This window comes from Hesperophylax consimilis, chromosome 5, assembly GCF_061612785.1.
Source record: "Hesperophylax consimilis isolate HC1 chromosome 5, BYU_Hcon_1.0, whole genome shotgun sequence".
In the NCBI taxonomy this organism is placed as follows: Eukaryota; Metazoa; Arthropoda; class Insecta; order Trichoptera; family Limnephilidae; genus Hesperophylax; species Hesperophylax consimilis.
Genome location: NC_142840.1, coordinates 12,239,634 through 12,260,722, shown reverse-complemented (window position 1 = coordinate 12,260,722; position 21,089 = coordinate 12,239,634). Strand labels below are relative to the sequence as shown.

The window sequence follows — 21,089 nt, the reverse complement described above, 5'->3', positions numbered from 1 at the left end:
AACAGTTTCTTTTTTCAGTATTCCTTAATTTTTTTATGAATATTAACTGTTATAAAATCAAACGTTCTATTTTTTTGTAAAAATCATGTCGAACGACATCTGCATCGGAAATTTTATTAATTTTCATAGCCCAAGCAACCCCTACTTTTCGCTCTATTTTTCACACTATAGTTTTGAATGATGGCAATACCGACGTAAGCATAAAATAAATTAGAAGAAGAAGAACTGGGTTTCCCTCTGTCGCCCTACGTGTCAGAATTTTAGGTTATCTTCTATACAAATTGTGCAAAAGCGGTCGGGTTTTCATCATTGTTGACGTACTAAAAATAGTGGAAAGGTATTCGTATATTATTTGACTCAATCTTGTTATCTTTATATCCGGAATTAATTTCGTTTAGGACTAAGTGTTTATCTTAATATTATATTTTAACCGGCTGTCACCGGAGTATTTATAATAAGCCGAAACCTAAGTGGTTTATTTATGCCGAAACCTATCACAATAGTGCTGCATAGAATTGCAGAAGTCTAAGTTGTACATTAAAACGTAATCATTTCCATTAGCAGTGATTTTATTGACTGCCAATATACAAAATCTGCAAACTTTTCAGTAGTTTTGAATGTATATTTCTGAACTGCTAGGATATTGACCTCAATTTATAAACACAGGTAACTTTATCCGAGTTTTCATTTCAGAACTTTATTTAATTGCATTAATCTCGATAATTATAATTTTTTAAAACATTCATTATTTCTAGTTCACTATGTTCGTGTAAGTCAATTTTATATTACTTCGGTGTCCGATTGACTTAATTTAGATATTCTGATCAGCGTGCCCAATATTTCGTAGTCAATACTCACGTATCTAGTAAAACAATACATATTATTATTATTAATTATGGTATAATAAATTTTCAGCACAATATGGCGAAACGCTTGCAGCCAGCGTGGTCGAGTCCCTCGGAGTCTGATAAACCTGTTTTGAAGTTATTCAACAGTCTGACAAGGAAAAAGGAAAAGTTTGTCCCGCAGGATAATAACAATGTTACTTGGTATAGCTGCGGACCCACTGTATACGACGCCTCGCATATGGGACATGCAAGGTAATATTATTGTTAACTAATATACATAATGATAGCGAGCTTTAAGTTTACACTGTGTGTCACTAGATGAAGTCTATCCTATTGTGCCAGGATTCATCCTTTTTATCTACTCTAAGTTCTAGTTATGCTCAGTTATAAATTCACGAAAAAAAATAACCAAATAATTTTTTGATGATTAAACTTAAACTTGTATTGGAACCTCGCCGAGCGTTATTCGTCCCAGAATCTTACCCGTAATGCAAAACACAAGTGAAAAAAAAATCTGTAATCCCATATTAATCATTGTAAAATATGACAATGCGTACAAGCTCTAGAAAAAAACCATTCCTATGTTCCGAATGCAATTATTGATGTTTTAAAAAATTACCTTGAACTAATCACATTCTTGCGAGCTCTATAAAGAAACCATTCCTATGTTCCGAATGCAATTACTGGAAAATTACCTTGAAATATTCACATCCTTGCTAGCTCTAGAAAGAAACCATTCCTGCGTTCTAAATGCATCGTTAAAAAATTACTTGAAATAATAACATTCTTGCGGGCTCCAGAAAGAAACCGTTTCTGTGTTCTGAACGCATTATTCAAAAATTACTTGAAATAATCACATTCTAGAAAGAAACCCTTTCAATGTTACAAATGCAATTCAAAAAACACCTTGAAATAATCACATTATTGCGAGCTCTAGAGAGAAACCATTCCTTTGTTTCAAATGCAATTATTAATGTCCTCAAAATGGGTCACGACACTCTTTATCCAAAATGACTTTCGTTAAGCGGGTCATATTTTTACAATTTGTTTTACTCACTACGGGAGGTGGTAGTTATTGAGGTTTTAGGTTTACCGTATTTATGCCCATTTGTCTCCCTACACAAAACTTTATTTGATTTTTTTTCACTTCATGTCTACCTCCGTAGATCTGATACTTTTGTTAAATATGGAGTAAGTCATTATTCTTACCAATTCAAAAATTACAGCGTCATTCTTCAAGGTTATAAGACATTAAGAAAGGCTAAAAGGAAGGACCCTTTTTTATTTGCATATAAATAATACACACTAATAAATTATTGTTCTTATGGTGTCAATTATGTGAATTTTAGTGCAGCAGTAATTTTTGAATTCTTCTTTCTATTTCCAGATCATATATATCATTTGATATTCTTCGTAGAGTACTTTCAGATTATTTTGGATATAAGGTTCTCTACGTTATGAATATCACCGATATCGATGACAAAATCATCAGAAGAGCGAGACAAAATCATCTCTTTGATGAGTATGTTTCCGAACCCAGAAGTTTAGAGGAAATAATCGAAGATGCCAAAACGGTTTTGGAATTATTTGAAAACAATGCTAAAAACACAACGGACCCCGATAAAAAGATTATGCTAACCAGAATGTTAACAAAGTAAGCACCTAATTAATTACTCATTATAGAATTATCTCACACTGGGTTAGGCCATTAATTTCAATTCTCTCAGTTTATATTATTTCTGTAATATCTTCTATACAATTAATATTCACCTTCAATATATACAAAAATATATATTATATGTAATTCAATATTCACCTTCAATTGCGTTCAAAGTGAAAACCTGTTTTCTACGTAAGTGGTTTTTTTTTCACATGGACCACTTAATATTCATGAACAAGCTATTATGAATGAACTCCTTATTTTTTATTATGTGCATACTTAATTAGTCAGATAAAAAATAGAGGTGTGTTACTTTTCATTGTCATTATCATTATTGGGTTACCAATAACAGCCACCAAAGTGAATCATTTTGATAAACATTTAGTTAATTTACTAAACATATGGCATTGAACTAGCTAACAACGGTAACTTTTGTTACATATTTTATTACATATTAATTTAGAATATTATATTCATAGACATTTAAGTTAATAGACGAACCAATTAGGGAAGGGGAACAAATGAACTTGCGCGGAGCGCAGGAGGAGGTGTGACCGTCCCACTTTCGGTAATTTGTCAATAAATGAATCTGACAGTATACCTACAGGCAACTCGTATTGTAAATAAGAAAATAAAATCTGCTTACGAATTACTAGTCCTTTTTACAATGGGGTGTAAATTGCTGGCTGCATAAAAAACTTAACTAGGCCTATTTCCAAAATTTAATATTTTGTTATACTACACAGTTACAGTTAAGCACTTTTACAAATGTGTTTTAATTTACCCACCTCACTCAATTTTAGCGTCACTACGCCAGACGATCCGTTTAAGAACGAACATTCAGATCCTGCACAGAAAAGTCCCAACAATGGACAGCGCTTATAATTGTCAGCTTTCTTCAAAAAGTCACTCAACTAACTTTTTTGCAGATTATTTTTGACCTTCTCTATGTTAGTTTTTGATAATGTTATTTTATTATGAGAAGTCATCGGTTACTTTAATCTTATGCAAACTTTAATCATTGGAATTTAAAAAACAATAATAAAATTTTATTTAACCCTTTAACTACGTGACCATATATATTTTTTTACCTATGTGCGCATTTTGTTTGGAATTAATGTACCTGTAATTATTTGCAACGCGTAAGTGCATAGCAAATAATTGTTACTAAGAATATTAAAAACTTTTTAAGTGCTCTAAGGCGATGCACCACGGTGTAGAATATTCGGAATTAGACGAAATTATAAGCTTGAAATTCCTGCTTAACACCAGTTGCGCGTTTTGATTTCTGAAAAAAACATCACCAAAAAGCAAGTTTTATATTATTTTGAGAAGTTCGGTCACAAATATTAAAATGTTTTCTGATCATTTTCTGAAGTACTAAATTTGCCACATTGTACAATAAAATCATTTTTGAAAAAAGGTTCGTAAATAGGAGATTTAACACTTTAAAGAAGCTTTTGGAGGCCTTATCAAAAAAGACCAAGATGTGTTCTATTTATAATATATAGTCAAAGCATCTATAATACATATTTCTAAGCGATCATATTTTCTAAACAAAAACCATTGATTTTGTATTACTTCACAGTGCAGGTGGTCACACATTAAGGTGGTTTTTCACAACACACCGCTGTATAAATTAAGCAAATACTTACAAGAGGACACTGCAAGAAAGAGATTTTTTAAATCAGTAGTGCTCATTATGCAAAGTCGAAGAGATAAATTTATTTCTATTATTAAATGCCAATAAAATATTTTGCAATGCCTGTATCACTTGAAATATCATAATATACTTGGTGAATTATCACACTAAACCAATAATTTTAAAATATTGTACTTAATTGCACATAATTAGGCCTACCTCTGATAGTTTTTTTTTCTCACACAAAGTAATTACATTAACAGAAATAGTTATTAACGGAGCTCTCAGTGGCTGGGCCATTGGCACAACGGAACTCGTGTTTTGGAGAGTAATTATTATTTTTCAATAAATTTTCAACTGAAACTAAAATTTTTGTGATTATTTGCAGCATGACTTCAGCTGTGGACTCTCTCAAAGAAGCCATTGTATCAAATGACGACTCAAAAATACAGTCAAGTAAATCAGCCTTTTTATCGGCCGCCCAGGATCCCATTTCACAATGGCTCGATAGAGAGAAAGGCTCCACTGTAAAGGATAATCGCATATTCACTTCTCTCCCTAGGTTCTGGGAAAAGGAATTCCAAAACGACATGAAGGCACTCAATGTGAGGATAAATCATTTCTATAATTTTACTATTCTGTCTATTGGTGCTTGATCAACTAACGCCTCTTTTTTTGCAATGTTACAATTCATATATGTATTGTGTTGGCTCCTCTCAGTGCATGGTTTTATCTTAGGTTTAAGTCTAGTTATTCCCTTAAGGTGATTCTACGTTATTAGTATTATTAATATAGTTTATGCATTCAAAAAGACACCACAAAAAACATGTTTTACTTGGTTTGTAAGATTATGGCTCCACCAATTTATTGGAAAAAGTTGCGAGTTGGAAGTAAATAGGCTAGGGAAGAAAAGGAAAAGAGGAATGTTGGGAAGTACATGGTTATAGTGATTTGTTTTTGGGGTATTATGCCGTGTTGCGCTGTCTCCTTTAGCTAATTTTTCGGACAGCATTGCAGTGTCTATTATCAGGACACATCGCTACACATTACACATCTGAAGATAGCTAGATAGATAGATCTGGAGATAGTGCAACATGGCATAATACCCCAAAAACAAATCATTATAATACTTTTAGCCGTGAAAATCTCAAATCTGACCTGAAGTATATGGTTACTCATATCTGAGATCTGAAAATTTTTCGTTATTTTTTGACATTTTTCGTATTATTTTTGGCTAAATTCACTTTACATTTATACTATATTTGTGTAGAATTTTTGAGAAATACGTTTTTATTTTTCATGGTGAAAAGCAGTGGTGTTTTGTAACAGAATTGATGTTGTGTATTTTTTTATTATCATTTATTATTTTTTAACAAATAGTAAATTAGAAAATGAATTACACAATGTGGGTTTTTCGATGTGAAGTTACCTGCATTCTACAATTCCAGAAAATCGCTTGAAATTAGCTTAGTTTGTCCAAAAATTGCGAAATTCGTATTTTTTATATAAACATTTGCATTATTGCAAAAGCGAAATTTCCAGGTCTCTATTGATTAATAAACAGGGCTAGCGCCATTTTTCGATTATCAATAATGATTTCTCACCAGGGTGTGAATCACCTCTCACTCTCATCATCTCTCTCAGAGTATTTTCCACTCCATAATTAAGTCCGAATTCATTCATGTATTCCTCAACATGTTTATTATGTCTAGGTGATTATTTGAACAGTTATTAATTAAGTAAATACAATATTTATTTGTCATACCGAAATGGAATTTGCCCTGCCTACTTCTTATCTGCATAAGCTTCACTTTTAACTCTTTAAATGCATGACATTTCAATTTCAGGCACCCCTGTATGCTGCACTTTTTCATTAATACGTGTTCGCAAGACAACTGTTGTAATGTCTGATATGACGTCTGCGTACAATGAGTTAAAAACATATTTTCACATCTTGCGATGTAAATATTCAAAAATATTTTTTTAATTTTTCCTTGCACAATGAAAGAACATTAAGATGCTCCTTTGAAGACCAAATCATTGTTTACTACTATGACAAAAATAGACACGATGATAATTTTTTTCTCTAATTTCTTCCAGGTTTTACCGCCAGACGTATTAACCAGAGTTAGTGAATACATTCCAGAAATCATTAAATTCATCCAGCGCATTGTGAGCAATGGATTAGCGTACGCAGCAAACGGCTCGGTCTATTTTAATGTCGGCGAATTCGACAAAAGGGACAAGCATCATTATGCCAAACTAGTTCCAGAAGCGTACGGTGACACAAACTCTTTACAGGAAGGAGAAGGTAAATTATCTATTTTATTTTCAACAGATATATAAATTATTAAATTGACAGTAAATTGCATTTTATCCTTGGTAGTGCTAAGTTTCGGCAATAAATAATCTTTAACTATGACAATTAATAAATAATCTTTAATTAGGGTAATTAAAGACTGTTTATTGCCATCCAATAAAAAATGCATAAACAACTGATGATAATGTATGTACTTTTACGACGATGCGTATTTGGAATAGGAAACATTTACACTAACTAACCATCATGCTGTTTGTCTCTGTGTGTCAAATAACTCGGACTTGACACATACTCCTTGCTTCATTAACATTCATGCATGCGTCATCTCATACACTTCTGTTATTCTGACTCTTGACATGTCTATACTCAACACTTTTTTAGTTCACTTTATCATGCTATGTCTTCCTCAGGTGTCCCTGACTTCTTCTACTGTTCACATTTTCGTCGTATATTTTCCTTACTGTCCTCTCTCTGTTTATCCACTCTATATATTTCTCTGTGAATACCGCGAAAAAGTCCCAACTGATGCCAACTGTCTGGGCCAGTGAGACTAAGGCATCCTCAATTGGTGTGTGTTGTGAGGCTGAAGGTAGTGGGAAGGGGAAAGAAATAGCTAGAGGAAGGTGGGAAAATATCTGGCTATTCAGATCTGGTTACCAAACATGGCTGAAACCGTTTCAAGAAACGTTTCGGTGGTCTTGCACCAGGGCGATACTGAGAGTATCTTCCAATCTGAAAAGTGCCGCAAATATACATTATATTGTTTTGATTGATTTAATCGTGAATCGGTGTGTGCGCGCCGGGATTTGAACCTGCGATCTCCATATTGCCAGTCGAGAGCCTTACCCCTCGAACATGGAGGGTCAAGGCTCTCGTATATGCCCAAACCATCTACCATACCTTTCTTAAGCCTTTCCATTGTAGTATTGTCGAGCTGCGTAAAGTCACTTACTGCGAAACCGTATTTTCTGCGATACTGGAAATCAAATACACTTACATAGTAATTAGCTTTTGTTCTAAAACATCCGCCTCTCTGTAGCTAACCACTCTCATACTTTGTGAAATACACAACATAATAAATGAAATATTCAATAAGCACATCACCACCTAAATAGATGTCTTTATGTAAAACACGCTTACTCCTTTTGCAAGGGTTTGATGTTAATTAACATGTGTCATGTTTAATAAACATAATTATAGTATGTTTGTGGCATGTTCCAGCTTGGTAGACACTCTCTGTATCGCCCTGGTGAAAGACCACCATTCGGAATTAAATTGTTATTCGAAATGGCTTTAGTCGTTTGGTGACCAGTTCTGAATAGCCAGGTATTTCCTGACCTTCATCTTCCCCATCTACATCTCATTCCCAATCCGTTCAGCCTCACAACTTATCCATTTAGGACTCTTGCGCTGTATTAACTTTAAAAACAAACGTACTCAACAATAAGACAGTTTTCTGTGGAGGAGATATTGACGTTGCTGGACCTATATCGATAAACAAGAAACTGATTTAAAAATTAAAAAGCAACATTTTTCCTTTCATACTTTGTCATAGTAACAACAAATTCATATACCTTATCTCTTTCTCCAGGCGATTTATCAGAAGAGAACGGAGAGAAGCGATCCCCCAACGACTTTGCCCTCTGGAAGAACTCCAAGAGCGGCGAACCCTCGTGGGATTCCCCCTGGGGCCTGGGCCGGCCCGGCTGGCACATTGAGTGCTCCGCCATGGCATCCGAGGTCTGCGGCAAGTCCCTGGACATCCACACCGGAGGGGTGGACCTCAAGTTCCCTCATCATGACAATGAACTGGCTCAGAGTGAGGTAAGCCTTCGATTTATTTAATTTATTTTTTTGCAAATTTTTTTCTTACTTCACATTTCCTTGACGTATCAGGTTTTTTTGGTTATCAACCCCGTGTTTCACATCCTTTGTAGACATGTCTGTAATATGTAATCTTCTATCTATAAGCATGGCTTCTTATGATTAGAAAAAATGTATAATAATATTTTTGTTGAAATAATGCAATTCATTTTGTTAATAATAAAAATGATGAAATAATTTCTAGGAAATACATTTTTAAGCTGGGATTTTTAAATTATAAGAATTACTGAAATCCATTTAACACCACATTACAATGTGGATTTAAAAGATTATTTTTCTTTATCTTTTGTTCATATCAATTCTCAATACCTTCTATATAATACTCATTTATTTGAAATTTATAATCACTTGATTATCCCAGAAGCCGTAATTCGATTACGTGCGCAGATAATTTGTGCCTCTAATTTCATTCATAATTTTGTTACAATCAGAAAATAATATTATTATGTTAAATAATGTATTACACAATTCAAAAAATAATTTGTCATATTATGAAAAAAAATAGCATGCTAGGTTGCATGTTCAAATACGAGCGTGCGCAAATAAATTTAATTTATATGTTTTATTTCATATATATTTTAAATAAAACAATACATAATAAAGCATGTTTGCGGCACATTCCAAAGTGGTGGATACTCTCAATATCGCCTTGGTGAAAGATTATCATTCAGAACGAAACATTGCGTTTGGGTCCCACCCAGGCGTAGTGTATTCAATTCCTCGGCTGGCTAAGTCCTCCATCACGACACAAGCAACATTTTCCGCTTACTGTGGTGGTAGTAGAAGATTTTCAAATATTGTCAGGTTATTCGTAACCCGGGAATGAATGTTTATATATTAAAAAAAAAAAAAAATGGATTTAGCTGTGTTTGGTGATGAGATCACTATACACGGTGTCCGGAAACTCGTAGTACAAGCGGGAAACTGGAGAATCTACACCACATGGGGAACCCAAAAAAACATAAAGTTTTTTGATTTGAGCATTTTCACAAAAAAAAAAAAAAAAACCAAAAAAATATATTTTTCGGCTATTTTAGGGTTAAAGTTTTTTCTGGTGTTTAGGGTTGAACAACAGATGTTTTAACCCTGCAGAGCAGAAATATTTTATGATTACACCGGGTTAAATGAAGGGTGATTTCAAAATAATGCTTCAAATCCGAGTTTCTTCATTTGTTTTACTTTCAAATAGTTTTAATTAGTTGGGTACTTTGATCTTCAGTAATAATTTATAAGAATTTGATTAAAAAAAAAAAAAAAAAAAAAAATCAACTTCAAACTCGATTTACTCGATAACGAAAGCTCAAATCAAAAAAAAATATACTACAAAATCGACTCCAAATGTGATGTAGATTCACCAGTTTCCCGCTTGTACTACGAGTTTCCGGACACCCTGTATAACTCCGTTGGGGATGCCATAGTCACATTGACTTCAGGCAGTTGGTATTCTTGCGCGGTATTCACATTAAACTAATAAAATTATGTGAATGTACAACAATATATTATAGTATACCCGTGAAAAATCATTTGAGACAAAATTTAAAAAATATTACATTTTTTTCAATTAAAATATAAAAAATACCCACGGCCATGAATCGAACACCGATCAACTGCTCGGAAGGCAACTATGCTGACCATTACACCACCAACTATTGTAAGAACGGTGGCATAAATTAAATAATAAGAATTATGTATTTTTGAATTTTAGAATGTCATGTAATTGAAATTATATAGTTTAATTTTAATCATAAATATACCTCCTATTCCATTATGTTTCAGGCGTACTTCGACTGTGCCAACTGGGTATCGTACTTCCTGCACACTGGTCATCTCACTATTGCCGGCTGCAAAATGTCCAAATCTCTCAAGAACTTCATCACCATCCAGGATGCCCTCAAGAACAATACCTCCACCCAATTGAGATTCGCATTCTTGCTGCATTCCTGGAAGGATACGCTGGACTATTCACCCAACACTATGGAGATGGCAGTTCAATATGAGAGAATGCTCAATGTAAGTTTAAATAAATATAAACCCCATACGCAAAATAATTTCCCTCAGGGCCTATGTCATCTTTTTAAAGAAAGGAAGTTCCCGTTTTGGAAATGTGAAAGGTATGAGGGTTGGGTAGGAATCTAGGGATCCAGTGTGTCCAGGAATAACGGACACACAGAACTCCATTTTTAACTCATTCAAAAGAAAAACAACTGTTTTTATCTCTATCTTGGATAGAGTCAGAATCTATTTCTGAACCTTTTCCCTGCGTTATTCTTGATGTACATAAAATATCATGTCGATAAAGGTTCAAATTATTTTTTGGTATCTGCTAAATTTGTCACATCTTTATTTATTTTTCACATCTACATCTTTATTTATTCCCAATAAAACGGCTATACGCCAATATATATTGCAGAAAAGATTTAAAATTATAACCTTATGAGAACAGAAAATAACAGATTCACATAGTGTAGTGGCTAAAATCAAAATCATAAATATATGCGCTGTAGGCATGTTTTATTCTTGTATTATAGCTTATAGATTATCAATTCCACTTAAAATTTAATTGTATTTTTAATTTTGCAGGAGTTCTTCCTCAGTATTAAGGATGCCATAAGGTGCGGCAATGGGGCCGGACAAGGAGGATGCTGGTTTGGAGCCGAATCATTGCTTTTCTCCAAGTTAAAATCTACCCAGGATCTTGTACATAGTGCTCTCTGCGGTAGGTGCTCTTAAAATATTGTAAACCCATGGTGTTATATTATTCTAATTTGGTTTAGTAATGACTTCATATAAAGTGCAATTTTCTAGTTGTGGTTAATTGGTAATTTGCATACATTTTCACAAGCCACTATTAAAATTTAATAAGTGCAACATACAGTGATATAAATATTTTGACTGCTTGCATAAAAAAATGCTCCTAGCATACTAAAATATGATTAATGTATTCACTTTCCAAGGAAATAATGTATCTTAACACATTGTCGTCGGGACACGGCCTTGGCGGTTTTTCGCAGACTGTCTGTCAACTGCGTTTTTGTCGACTGTAGGTTTTTGGCGGGAAACGGCATTATACAGGTTTGTTATCAGCGTGAAATACTATGATTCATAAGTGGAATGGGCTCTTCAATTAGGCGAGACAACCGCAAAAGACTCTTTTTTGACAAGAAGCAATTAAACATATAAGTTATTGAGTGTGCGCCTTCGACCTTAGACGACACTGTTCAATTTACGCGATCAGATTTCACACATCCAGCGATTGTAAAATTGTGGGCATGGCAAATATATATTATTATTTATTATATACCTATATGATATGAATAAACATGTTATCTTTTACTTGGAATTTTCAAATATTGAATATTGAATGCTATTTACTGAATTAATATCAGGTTTTTATATTCAGCTTTGAAATGTGGTGAAATTATGATATAATTAAAGCAATTATAATTTATTTTTGATGATGAAATGTCATATATGATTTCTTTGAAAAGTTCAATTGAAAATATTATTTGGTTTAGAAATTGTGTCAATTTTAGGAAAGCGATATATTTATGCGCTAATCGCGAAAAACACCCGCTATAGGCTAGAGTCTATTGTTTGAAGCGCCCGACTATAATGTGTTAATATTATTCTAGTTTACAGTTTCGTTACTTGCAAAACATGTTTATTTTATCTGTGAAGAAGCGCATCGCAAAGTCAATGTCAAATGTCGTAATTCCGATTTTCAAAATTCATATTTATACACGAGCATCATAAAATGTAATAAGACTCGAAAATATTTTTGTATTTCTTCTTTGTACAATTTTTTCCTGTAACATTTACCTGTACATTTACCTGTAACACCCGGGGAAACTACATAGGATAGATGTGTACAATTTTAATAAAATATAAACACATTATCTGGTTAGCTTGGCAATCCAAGGGTTAAAATAATTCATTGCATACACAACTTTAAGTTTTTAATTTATTACTAATCCATTAAATACTGAATTGCTCAGCAATTATTAGGACCTTGAATGCTGATTTAATATTGCACTGAAAATTACAATTCAGTGTTCAGCCTCTTATTAAAAGAAATGTAAGTATGTAATTGTATAAAAACTTTTTCTCTGATGACTTCACAGGACAAGTGAAATATTTATCATTGAGCTATCAGAGTATAAATTTTCCAATTAGATAAAATCACAAATTTCAGCACCTTAATAAATGTCATTGTATTTGGTTCATGCACTTATGCACTAAATAATTGAAGAATAAACTCTTTTAAAATTTTATTATTTATTACCGCACCTTGAGGTTTTTTTACAAAACGGGACCATACAAATTATTATTATTATTATTACATTTCCAGACAACATTGATACCCGCTCTGCCCTGGACAGCATAAGAGACCTGGTGGGTGCCACAAACATATACCTGAAGACAAAGAATGGGCCCTCCAACTCCGTGGAGGCTCCCAGTGTCCCTCTGTTGGAGCGGGTGGGGACTTACGTCACGGACCTCCTCCACATCTTCGGAGCTATTGAGGGACCCAGAGGGGGAATTGGCTTCCCCATCTATAAGGGTGACAGTGGAAACGTAAGTTGCATTTTGAAGTAATAAATTAATATACTGTGATATAACTAAAGTACCTTGAAATGACTTAAGATTCCCGCCGCCTGGTGGTTAAGTCCGGTCTCCAGAGGCATAATGTTTTCAAAACATTGAATAAAAATATTGTGTCGAGGCCGCAACTTTTTTTGTTTTCCACTCTTCACTAGTACTGGGCGTTGACGATAATTCCATCCAACGCCAACGTCGTTATCGTTGGTGATTTTCAACTGTTGAAAATAACGCCGACGTTGACGCAACTATAATTGATTATTTCTAGTGATTTATTAACTCAGGTCTGTTTTTAGTGCTTAATTCTCCATACTCGATGAAACCTCAGTCATCACATTTGTTATTATATTTTTTTAGATAATTTACTAATATCTACACATATTCAAATTATCATAAAGCATTAAAAGTTATAAAAAATACGGTCCAAATATTTTGAATTTCGATGCTTATTCAGCTTAGTTATTTGTAAGAATATAATATCCAGTTTTGAAAAATTAATAAGATTAGACACATTTCTATATTTTCGAATCCATATTCAAAAACACCAGCTGTCGCACTTTTCCAGCCTTAAAAATGCACCTGCGGTCGGATATAATTTGTCCAGTCTCGGAAAAAATTCGTTCACAAGGAACGGATTTTGCTACAATACCGCATTGTTCTATGAAGACTTTTTCAAATTCGGAAAATATACTCCTTGTTCCTTCCACCATTTCAGGGGACAACTCTTTGTTGAATTTGTTATTTGGATTATTCACTGGCTTAATTTTTTCGACTACTGAATTTAATGCATTCCAAAATGATAAGGGTTCGTCTGAAGATTCTGTTTGATTTTCAGAAATATCTTGCGAATAGTCTTGTTCTTCCAAGGGAGTAGGTACCCCCCTTAACAAAAGTTTGTGAACTATATTTTTAAACACATTAATAGTGTTGGGATTAGAGTAATAAACCACCATCTGTTCAACTGTTTAATATTTATCATCAGTCCAAAGTTCAATTCAACTACGAAATAAACACTAATAATTATTATTCAATTACAAATTAGTTTAGTCATCAAATTTATATCAAACACTTATGTATTTTTACATAAATCACTAAGTAAAACAATTAACAAAAACAGATTGAATAGACGCGCGACAAGCTAGTACAATCAAACTAAACGTATAGGAGATCGACACGATACTAACAAAAAAACAAACAAAAAATAGATCAAAATCGTATTAGGGAATCCCTATTAACGGGTGGTTCCCCGGATCATTGATGTATTATTATTATCTCTATGCCCCACACATGTACTAATAATCCCACAATAAAGTTGAAACTGTTGGAAGTTGGAAGACGTTGGTTTCGGTGTTGAAAACATTACCCTGTTGAAATAATAAAGACGTTGAAGATATATTTTGCTTGTCGTTGATAAATTTTATTGTCCCTTGGCGCTGCGTATCGGCCATATTGGATGGTAAAATAAAAAAAGACGCGCAGTAGGTACGTACATTACCAAAAGACCATTTCAAATTAGGCATAATATCGTTCACGAAGTGTAATCTCTTGACCCTTTTGATTTAACAAGCCAAACTGTTGAAAACAATAGGTACAAAACGTAGCTAGGCGGCCGACGTTGGTTATTTTTTGCTTGTCGTTGATAAATTTGGTTGTCCCTTGGCGCTGTGTATCGGCCGTATTGGATGGAAAAATAAAAGAAAAACTTCTAGCAGGAGTTACATAACCAAAAGACCATTTGAAATATCGAGTAATATTGTTCACGAAGTGCAAACTCTTAACCCTTTTATTTATTAGGCAGTTGAATCGTTGACTGCGTTGAATAATATTCGCAAGTAGGTATTATATTTCAACTATTGGCGCTAATTATTTTCAACAGCGTTGGACGTTGAAACAATATAACTATTGTTTCCAACGGCTAGTTATATTTTGATACAGTACTACTCTTCACAACAAAAAAATTGTGGCCCTGCCCCAATATTTCACGATGGAAGCTAATATTGTCACTGGAAGACTTAACATAAACAAAATTATTATTAAATCCAATTACTTTTTGACCCATCATACAGGTGAGGGTCTCTTTAAAATGATTTACCTGGACTTTTGTAATATATATTTCTTCACATTTTATTTTTAATTTGTACAAAACATAAACGTTGGTTTTGACAGATGGATTACTGGTGGAAAAACATTGTTTACAATTAAGATTGATTAAATATTAATTAATTTGAAGAGAGAGAGAGAGAGATAAGGAAACCAATTCTGAATACACAAAGATTACCTAATTTTTCTCTTCGCCTCCATCTTACAAAATTCCTGAAATTAGGGATGCTTTAGTCCCACTGGCTTCGGGCAGTCGGGACTCTTGTGGGATATATCAAATATAAAGCTCAATTTTTCCTTACTTCCGGTGAAATCGTCGTCAAATCACACATTTTTTAATAGGAAAATTCTTTCTTAAACAGATGATAAATTTCATTAACCTGTCTGGGGCCTAAGAGTTGAAAAGTTTCATGCAAATTGGCGTCATCGGTTTTCATTATCATTTGTTAAGTGACTCTTTATTTTTATTATTTTATTGAAATTCTATTATTTTTGCAGTTTGAAGAGATGGTGATGCCCTTTTTGGAAGTGATTGCGTCATTCCGGCAAGCCGTCAGAGATTCCGCCCGGACCCTGAAGGCAAGTGAGATTCTGGCGCTCTGCGATGCCTTGAGAGATGATATCCTGCCCAATCTAGGAGTCAGGCTCGAAGACAAAGAAGGTAAAACATTCTTTTCTTTATCTTGTCTTGGATGAAGTGATCTTATTTCTGAATTAATCATTGATCAGAAATCAACATTTTTACTAATTTTATAAGGAAATAACTTATACTTCTGATTAGGCAAAAAATACCAAATGAGATGAATGAATTCATTCCAATTCGTTTGAATTCAACACTATAATGAATACCTTAGACATGTATGTGGCAATAATTTACCTAATTATTTTTTTTAATGGTTTATAATTGGGAATAGTAGGTACTCAAAGAATTGTTTTAATCAGATATTATAATGCTACATATACATTAGCGAGACGAACTGCCGAACAGAACCTCAACTTTTGGGAAAAGAACGAAGCAACTGCGCGAAATGCCGCTTGCAGTTGCTTCGCTCCTTTCCGGTAATTTTGTGGCACGGTTCGCTTTTAAGTTCGCAAATGTATATGTACCATAAGACAATCGAATATTATATAAACCCATAAATAGCATAACATTCAATTTACAATGAGTATTCAACAATTTGTTTTTAAGTTTCATAAAACAAGAGATGTATACCTGCCACTATAGAATACAGAAGAACTGGGTTGTGTTTCATATTGGCCTTAAATTTCCAATACACAATTGTGTTTCACCGTGATTGCCGAATTCAAATTGGATGGAGATTTACAATGTAAGGGAAGTGTAATGAGGCAGAGCATGTGCTAAATGGAACATTTGTTTCCATTCAAATTTGTATGATCTGCACTTCTAGTTTTCTTCTTTATTCTATGTCACTAAAATGAATTACCGAAGCAAATGAATTAATTCACTTGACATTGTGAATCAGACTGAATTAACTCTAATATCAATAAATGTGGCAATGTCTATTAATGGCTTTTTCGGAAAGGTTGAATAAAAATACTACATTTTTTTTTACTTATTTCTTTATTATTTATTTGATGAATTATTATTCTTTATTTCTATACAGATCGAAGTGTAGTAAAACTAGTCTGCAAAGAACAACTATTAAAAGAGAAGGAGGATAAGATCAGGATGGAGGCGGAGAAACTAGCCGAGAAGGAGAAGAAGAAACAGGAACAGTTGGCGCAGCAGCAGGCTAAAGAGGAACAGAAGAAGATGCCGCCCACGGAAATGTTCAAAAAGGAAACGGACAAGTATTCAAAGTTCGATGACAAGGTAATACACATTTTTCTGTTCTTAATCTTCGTATTTATTGTTATTCTGATGGAAGGTTTAGACAAGATTCATGGAGGTTAAGCATTGTACAGGGTGTCTGTAAACTCATAGTAAAAGCGGGAAACTGGCGAATCTACATCACATGTAGATTCCATCAGAGAGCTCAATGAAAACTTTATTTTTCGATCTGAGCATTTCGGTTTTATATTTTTTTTTTACTTTTTTCCATTTCTATTTTATTACATTTTTTTTTCAGAAACTGATGTTAAAAAACTTTTGGAGCAAGGTCTACTAGTAACTGATTTTTTTCGAATTTGAGCTAAAAATTCCAACTCTGTACTCAATTTACTCGAAAATTAAAGTGTAAATCAAAAATTAACTAACAGCGTGTACAAACAATTAGTAACTTATCCCATTTTGCACGAGCAGGTGAGATGGCCATCACCTGCTGCTGGATTTAGTTCAGCTGTGGGTTATGGTTCCAGCGTGCAACAAATATTATTTGTGGCTAGAAATGTTACCTACATATTTAAAACATTTTTTCTCTAATCTATATCAGTTTATTTTATGTGTTTTTGTAGGTTTTGTTGGAATAAAAAAATACTTAACTATAATGCTGAACCACGACTTATGGTATAGGAACAAAACATCCGCTAATGGCGTGAAATTCCGCTTGTGGTTGCTTCGCTCCTTTCCTATAATTCGTGGCTCGCGCATCATTCTGCAAATGTGCATGCAGCAAAAAGTATATATTTAAAATATACATGAAGGGTAGTAATTTTAGAGATTTCAACTTGTTGGCTATGGAAAGGTTAACCACATTTAAAGTAAGCATTTCTTAACACATTCACAGGTAAAAGGTCATTTTAGAGGAGATCTGGACACTATAGGTACATTGTCTTTTAGTCAGACGCAATACGACATAGCGGACAAGGAAGTCAAGTTTTGTATTGTACCTAGTAGTATGTAGCCTTTCTATTAGTGTCACTACATAAACACTTCTATACTTCGAGGGTTTAGGATCACAGGGGCCTATCTACAAAAACATAGTTTTTAGAAAAACGAAAATAAAGGTTGGCTTGCCCATATACCCAACTGAACCAAGCTTACCTCAAAACACCAGTTTTTGTAGTTAGGCCTCTGTGACCTAAGCCCCCGACTTGTCAGTGTCAAATCAAAAGAAAATGGGTGTTAAAAAAAATTATTACTGCTTTTCATTTCACTATTTTTAGGTTGGAAAAATTTCGAAAACACAAAATATTGTTCCTCTTATACAATACACAGCATGTACCATATCTCGAATCTCTGTTTTCCGGCAATGTCTTAACCTTAGGCTTAACCTTTGAAATGACGTAATACCTCTGTAGTATACCGGGAAATTCCACAAACATAAAGTTTTTTTTTTTCGATTACCAACTGGATACGCCAGCGTTCAACAGATACAAATTTTTCATATCTGATGGGTACTTTTGGCGCTTGAGAAGTTAAATCATATTGTTAGCATTCTTTTAACCCTAGATAACTAAACTGTTTTCATTGTTTCATTGTAACTACACTTTCGTCGAGTGGACTACGCAATAAAACACTAGAAATAAATCAAAAATATTTAATTAAGATAGGAACTTGTTACATGGCACAAAAGTAAGGTTTATAATGAACAAATTAATATCAAAATATCAGTCTACACAGTGACCACACATATCAACATTATGTGGACCACAAATAGCCCCTCTACATCTGGTGCAACGGTGTTTGGTCATCCTCCGGGCCTTGGATGGACGCAGGTAGCAAATTTTATGCATGTTTGACGTAGATGAAACCGGAGCTTCTATTGTAGAAGATTCGCCAACATTAACAATAAATATAAGAATATATGAATGTACGTACCTTAAAAATAAAAATTGTTGTTATAACTAAACTTTCGTCCAGCGGACGACGAGATGGTCATAGTGCACGTCCTAGTATGCGTGTGGCCGCAATCGCGTCACGTGCTGCACTGTTTACTCAATTTAGGAAAGTAATGAAAGAGTCAAGGTCGGGGAGCGGGGGAAGTAGATGATTTCGAATTTCGCCGAGTAGCGCGTCGTCGCCTCGACGAGTGATCTAGGGTTAATGAAAGCCAAAAGTTAGGTTAATTTAATTATAAAATATTACTTTTTTCCAGGGACTTCCAACACACGATCAGCTGGGCGCAGAAATAAGTAAAGGACTAGTAAAGAAGTTGCAGAAACTCCAGATCGCCCAGGAAAAAAAATACAATGAATATCTAAGTTCAATTGAGACGAATAACTAAATTAAATTAATTGCTTTTGCCTGCTTTACGGGTAGTCTTAAATTTGTGTGATTTAAGAATCATGGCCGGACATAACATGAAAGACTTATATCTACATAATAAATTATAATACATAAGTTTAGAAAAAATTATTTTCTTACGAGAAATGTTAAAAAAGTAATTTTCCACAAAAGATATAAAAATAATTAATCCAGCTTTACATTGGCTTTGGCTTTTTAAATTTTGTTTGTTCCTCATATTTATTTTTTCACGGAGACATTTGAAAGTCAAAGACATATTTGTTTTTTTACATAAAAGTAAACAATATTTTAATTACATGTTGAGGATTCCAGTTATAATATACACAATAGCTATGAAATACCACTTCTGAAGTTTGAATTTTTAGAATTATCCTATTTGTGTAGTTACATAAATAAATTCTGTATTAGGCTAAAATTTATTATTCATTGAGTTTCAGAAGATGCAAAATTTGTATAACATGCTCATTATGGTTGTTATTTTTTTTTAAATAACTAGCAATGCATAATGTCTTGCTTAGATATACATAATGGCATTTTCATAATGTACATAATATACATTAGGAGTCGGTTAATGTGTTTGTGTTTGTCCACGTATTTTTTTGTTGTTTCTTTCATTATTTGAGAATTGTCAATTGTTATGGCAATGAATGTTCAAATGTATGTAGAGAGTTAAGATAAAGCATTTTTATATAAAAATTTAATTTTGCAGTACCAAGTACAGATAAAAAGTTGTCAAAAGAAGCGCGGTTGATGATCCACATTGGAGTTATGATTCCAACACTTATGGATGGCAGCGAGGTATGAAATTGACTCAAGACAAATGAAAGTATACTGAATGTATTGGAGCGAGATCCCTGAGTATTTAAACTCTGTATGATCGAATTACAAATTTAAGAAAATGATGTTAAAAAGATTAAGATTTTTATAGAATCAACATTGTACATTTCTCTGGAGGACTGATACTAGAATGTGAAGAAATTCTTAAATGTGAATTTGCATGCAAATTGATCAGATTATGAAGTATAATAAACCTGTGAACACATTAGCCGATCCAAACTGAAATTGCTCCAATATTCACTCATTGGTTGAGTTGTGTTTACCAATACTCTATTTATCTTTAAAGTATAATGTCCATCTTCTGAATTGACTTGAATGCCCATGTCAGTATTAAGGGTACATACTTATCCTTAAATTGTTATTTATACTTTGTATTAAATTTTTGGTTCAAATTGTATTTTATAAAATATAAGTTAAAGCTTTTATTCAAAATGAAGTAATATTTTTTTAACGCTGAACTAAATATTAGTTATTTATTAATAACAGTGCATTTTATAATTTTTGTGTTGGCACGCCAATGCAATGGTTACTTAAATAAACAATTATTTGATCAATATTATTTTTGTTTTTTTATTTTTTGCTTTGCGTATGTACATCATGGAAAATACAACCCTTGTAAAGTTCAGATTGTCTCTTTTTTAATGTGATGACAAAGCTTGTGCAACTATAGCATCACTGATTCATGAATGTTAAGAGGTTGAAGGAAGTGGGGAGCCTCCTGCACTCCTGCCGGTCTCCCTCCTTATCCTTTGGGTGCTCACACCTGCTTTTTTAATTATGTCAGTACTTGTTCTGGAAAATCAGAAAAAATCAAACACACCACTGTATTTCACGATTTATATTTTCAATTGAATGGTTTTTCCCTCCTCTTGGTAACTATCAATTATAATAAATAAATATTCGCAATAGGTAGAAATATGAACTAACTTTTCCAATATAATATAGCCACTTTGAGTATGGAATAGTAAACACTGGTTTTATAAATAAATAAATTTAAAACTAATACGTTATCCATTGGATAGTGCTAGTAAAGGCCTTGGGACCTTGGTTCC

At 33.4% G+C, this 21,089-nt stretch overlaps 1 protein-coding gene across 2 annotated transcripts; it reads left to right on the top strand.

Annotated features, from left to right (window-relative positions):
* The first annotated feature begins 225 nt into the window (after positions 1 to 225).
* On the top strand, positions 226 to 20,593 carry CysRS (cysteine--tRNA ligase, cytoplasmic). 2 transcript variants are annotated; one of them, XM_089631635.1, is made up of 12 exons: positions 226 to 337; positions 916 to 1,100; positions 2,236 to 2,502; positions 4,539 to 4,755; positions 6,251 to 6,461; positions 8,062 to 8,294; positions 10,131 to 10,364; positions 10,935 to 11,070; positions 12,703 to 12,929; positions 15,552 to 15,714; positions 16,679 to 16,887; positions 19,052 to 20,593. In XM_089631635.1, the coding sequence occupies exons 2-12, from the start codon at positions 922 to 924 to the stop codon at positions 19,178 to 19,180; spliced, it is 2,205 nt and encodes a 734-aa protein (XP_089487761.1). In that variant the 5' UTR covers positions 226 to 337; positions 916 to 921; the 3' UTR covers positions 19,181 to 20,593. The 2 variants fall into 2 exon arrangements, with proteins under 2 accessions (XP_089487761.1, XP_089487762.1); XM_089631636.1 differs by lacking the exon at positions 226 to 337 and adding an exon at positions 407 to 666.
* Positions 20,594 to 21,089: the final 496 nt, after the last annotated feature.

Coding starts and splice junctions, on each gene's coding strand:
- CysRS (XM_089631635.1), top strand. CDS start 922: ATGGCGAAACGCTTGCAGCCAGCGTGGTCGAGTCCCTCGGAGTCTGAT. Junction 1,101..2,235: donor TCGCATATGGGACATGCAAG/GTAATATTATTG, acceptor TTCTATTTCCAG/ATCATATATATCATTTGATA. Junction 4,756..6,250: donor ACGACATGAAGGCACTCAAT/GTGAGGATAAAT, acceptor AATTTCTTCCAG/GTTTTACCGCCAGACGTATT.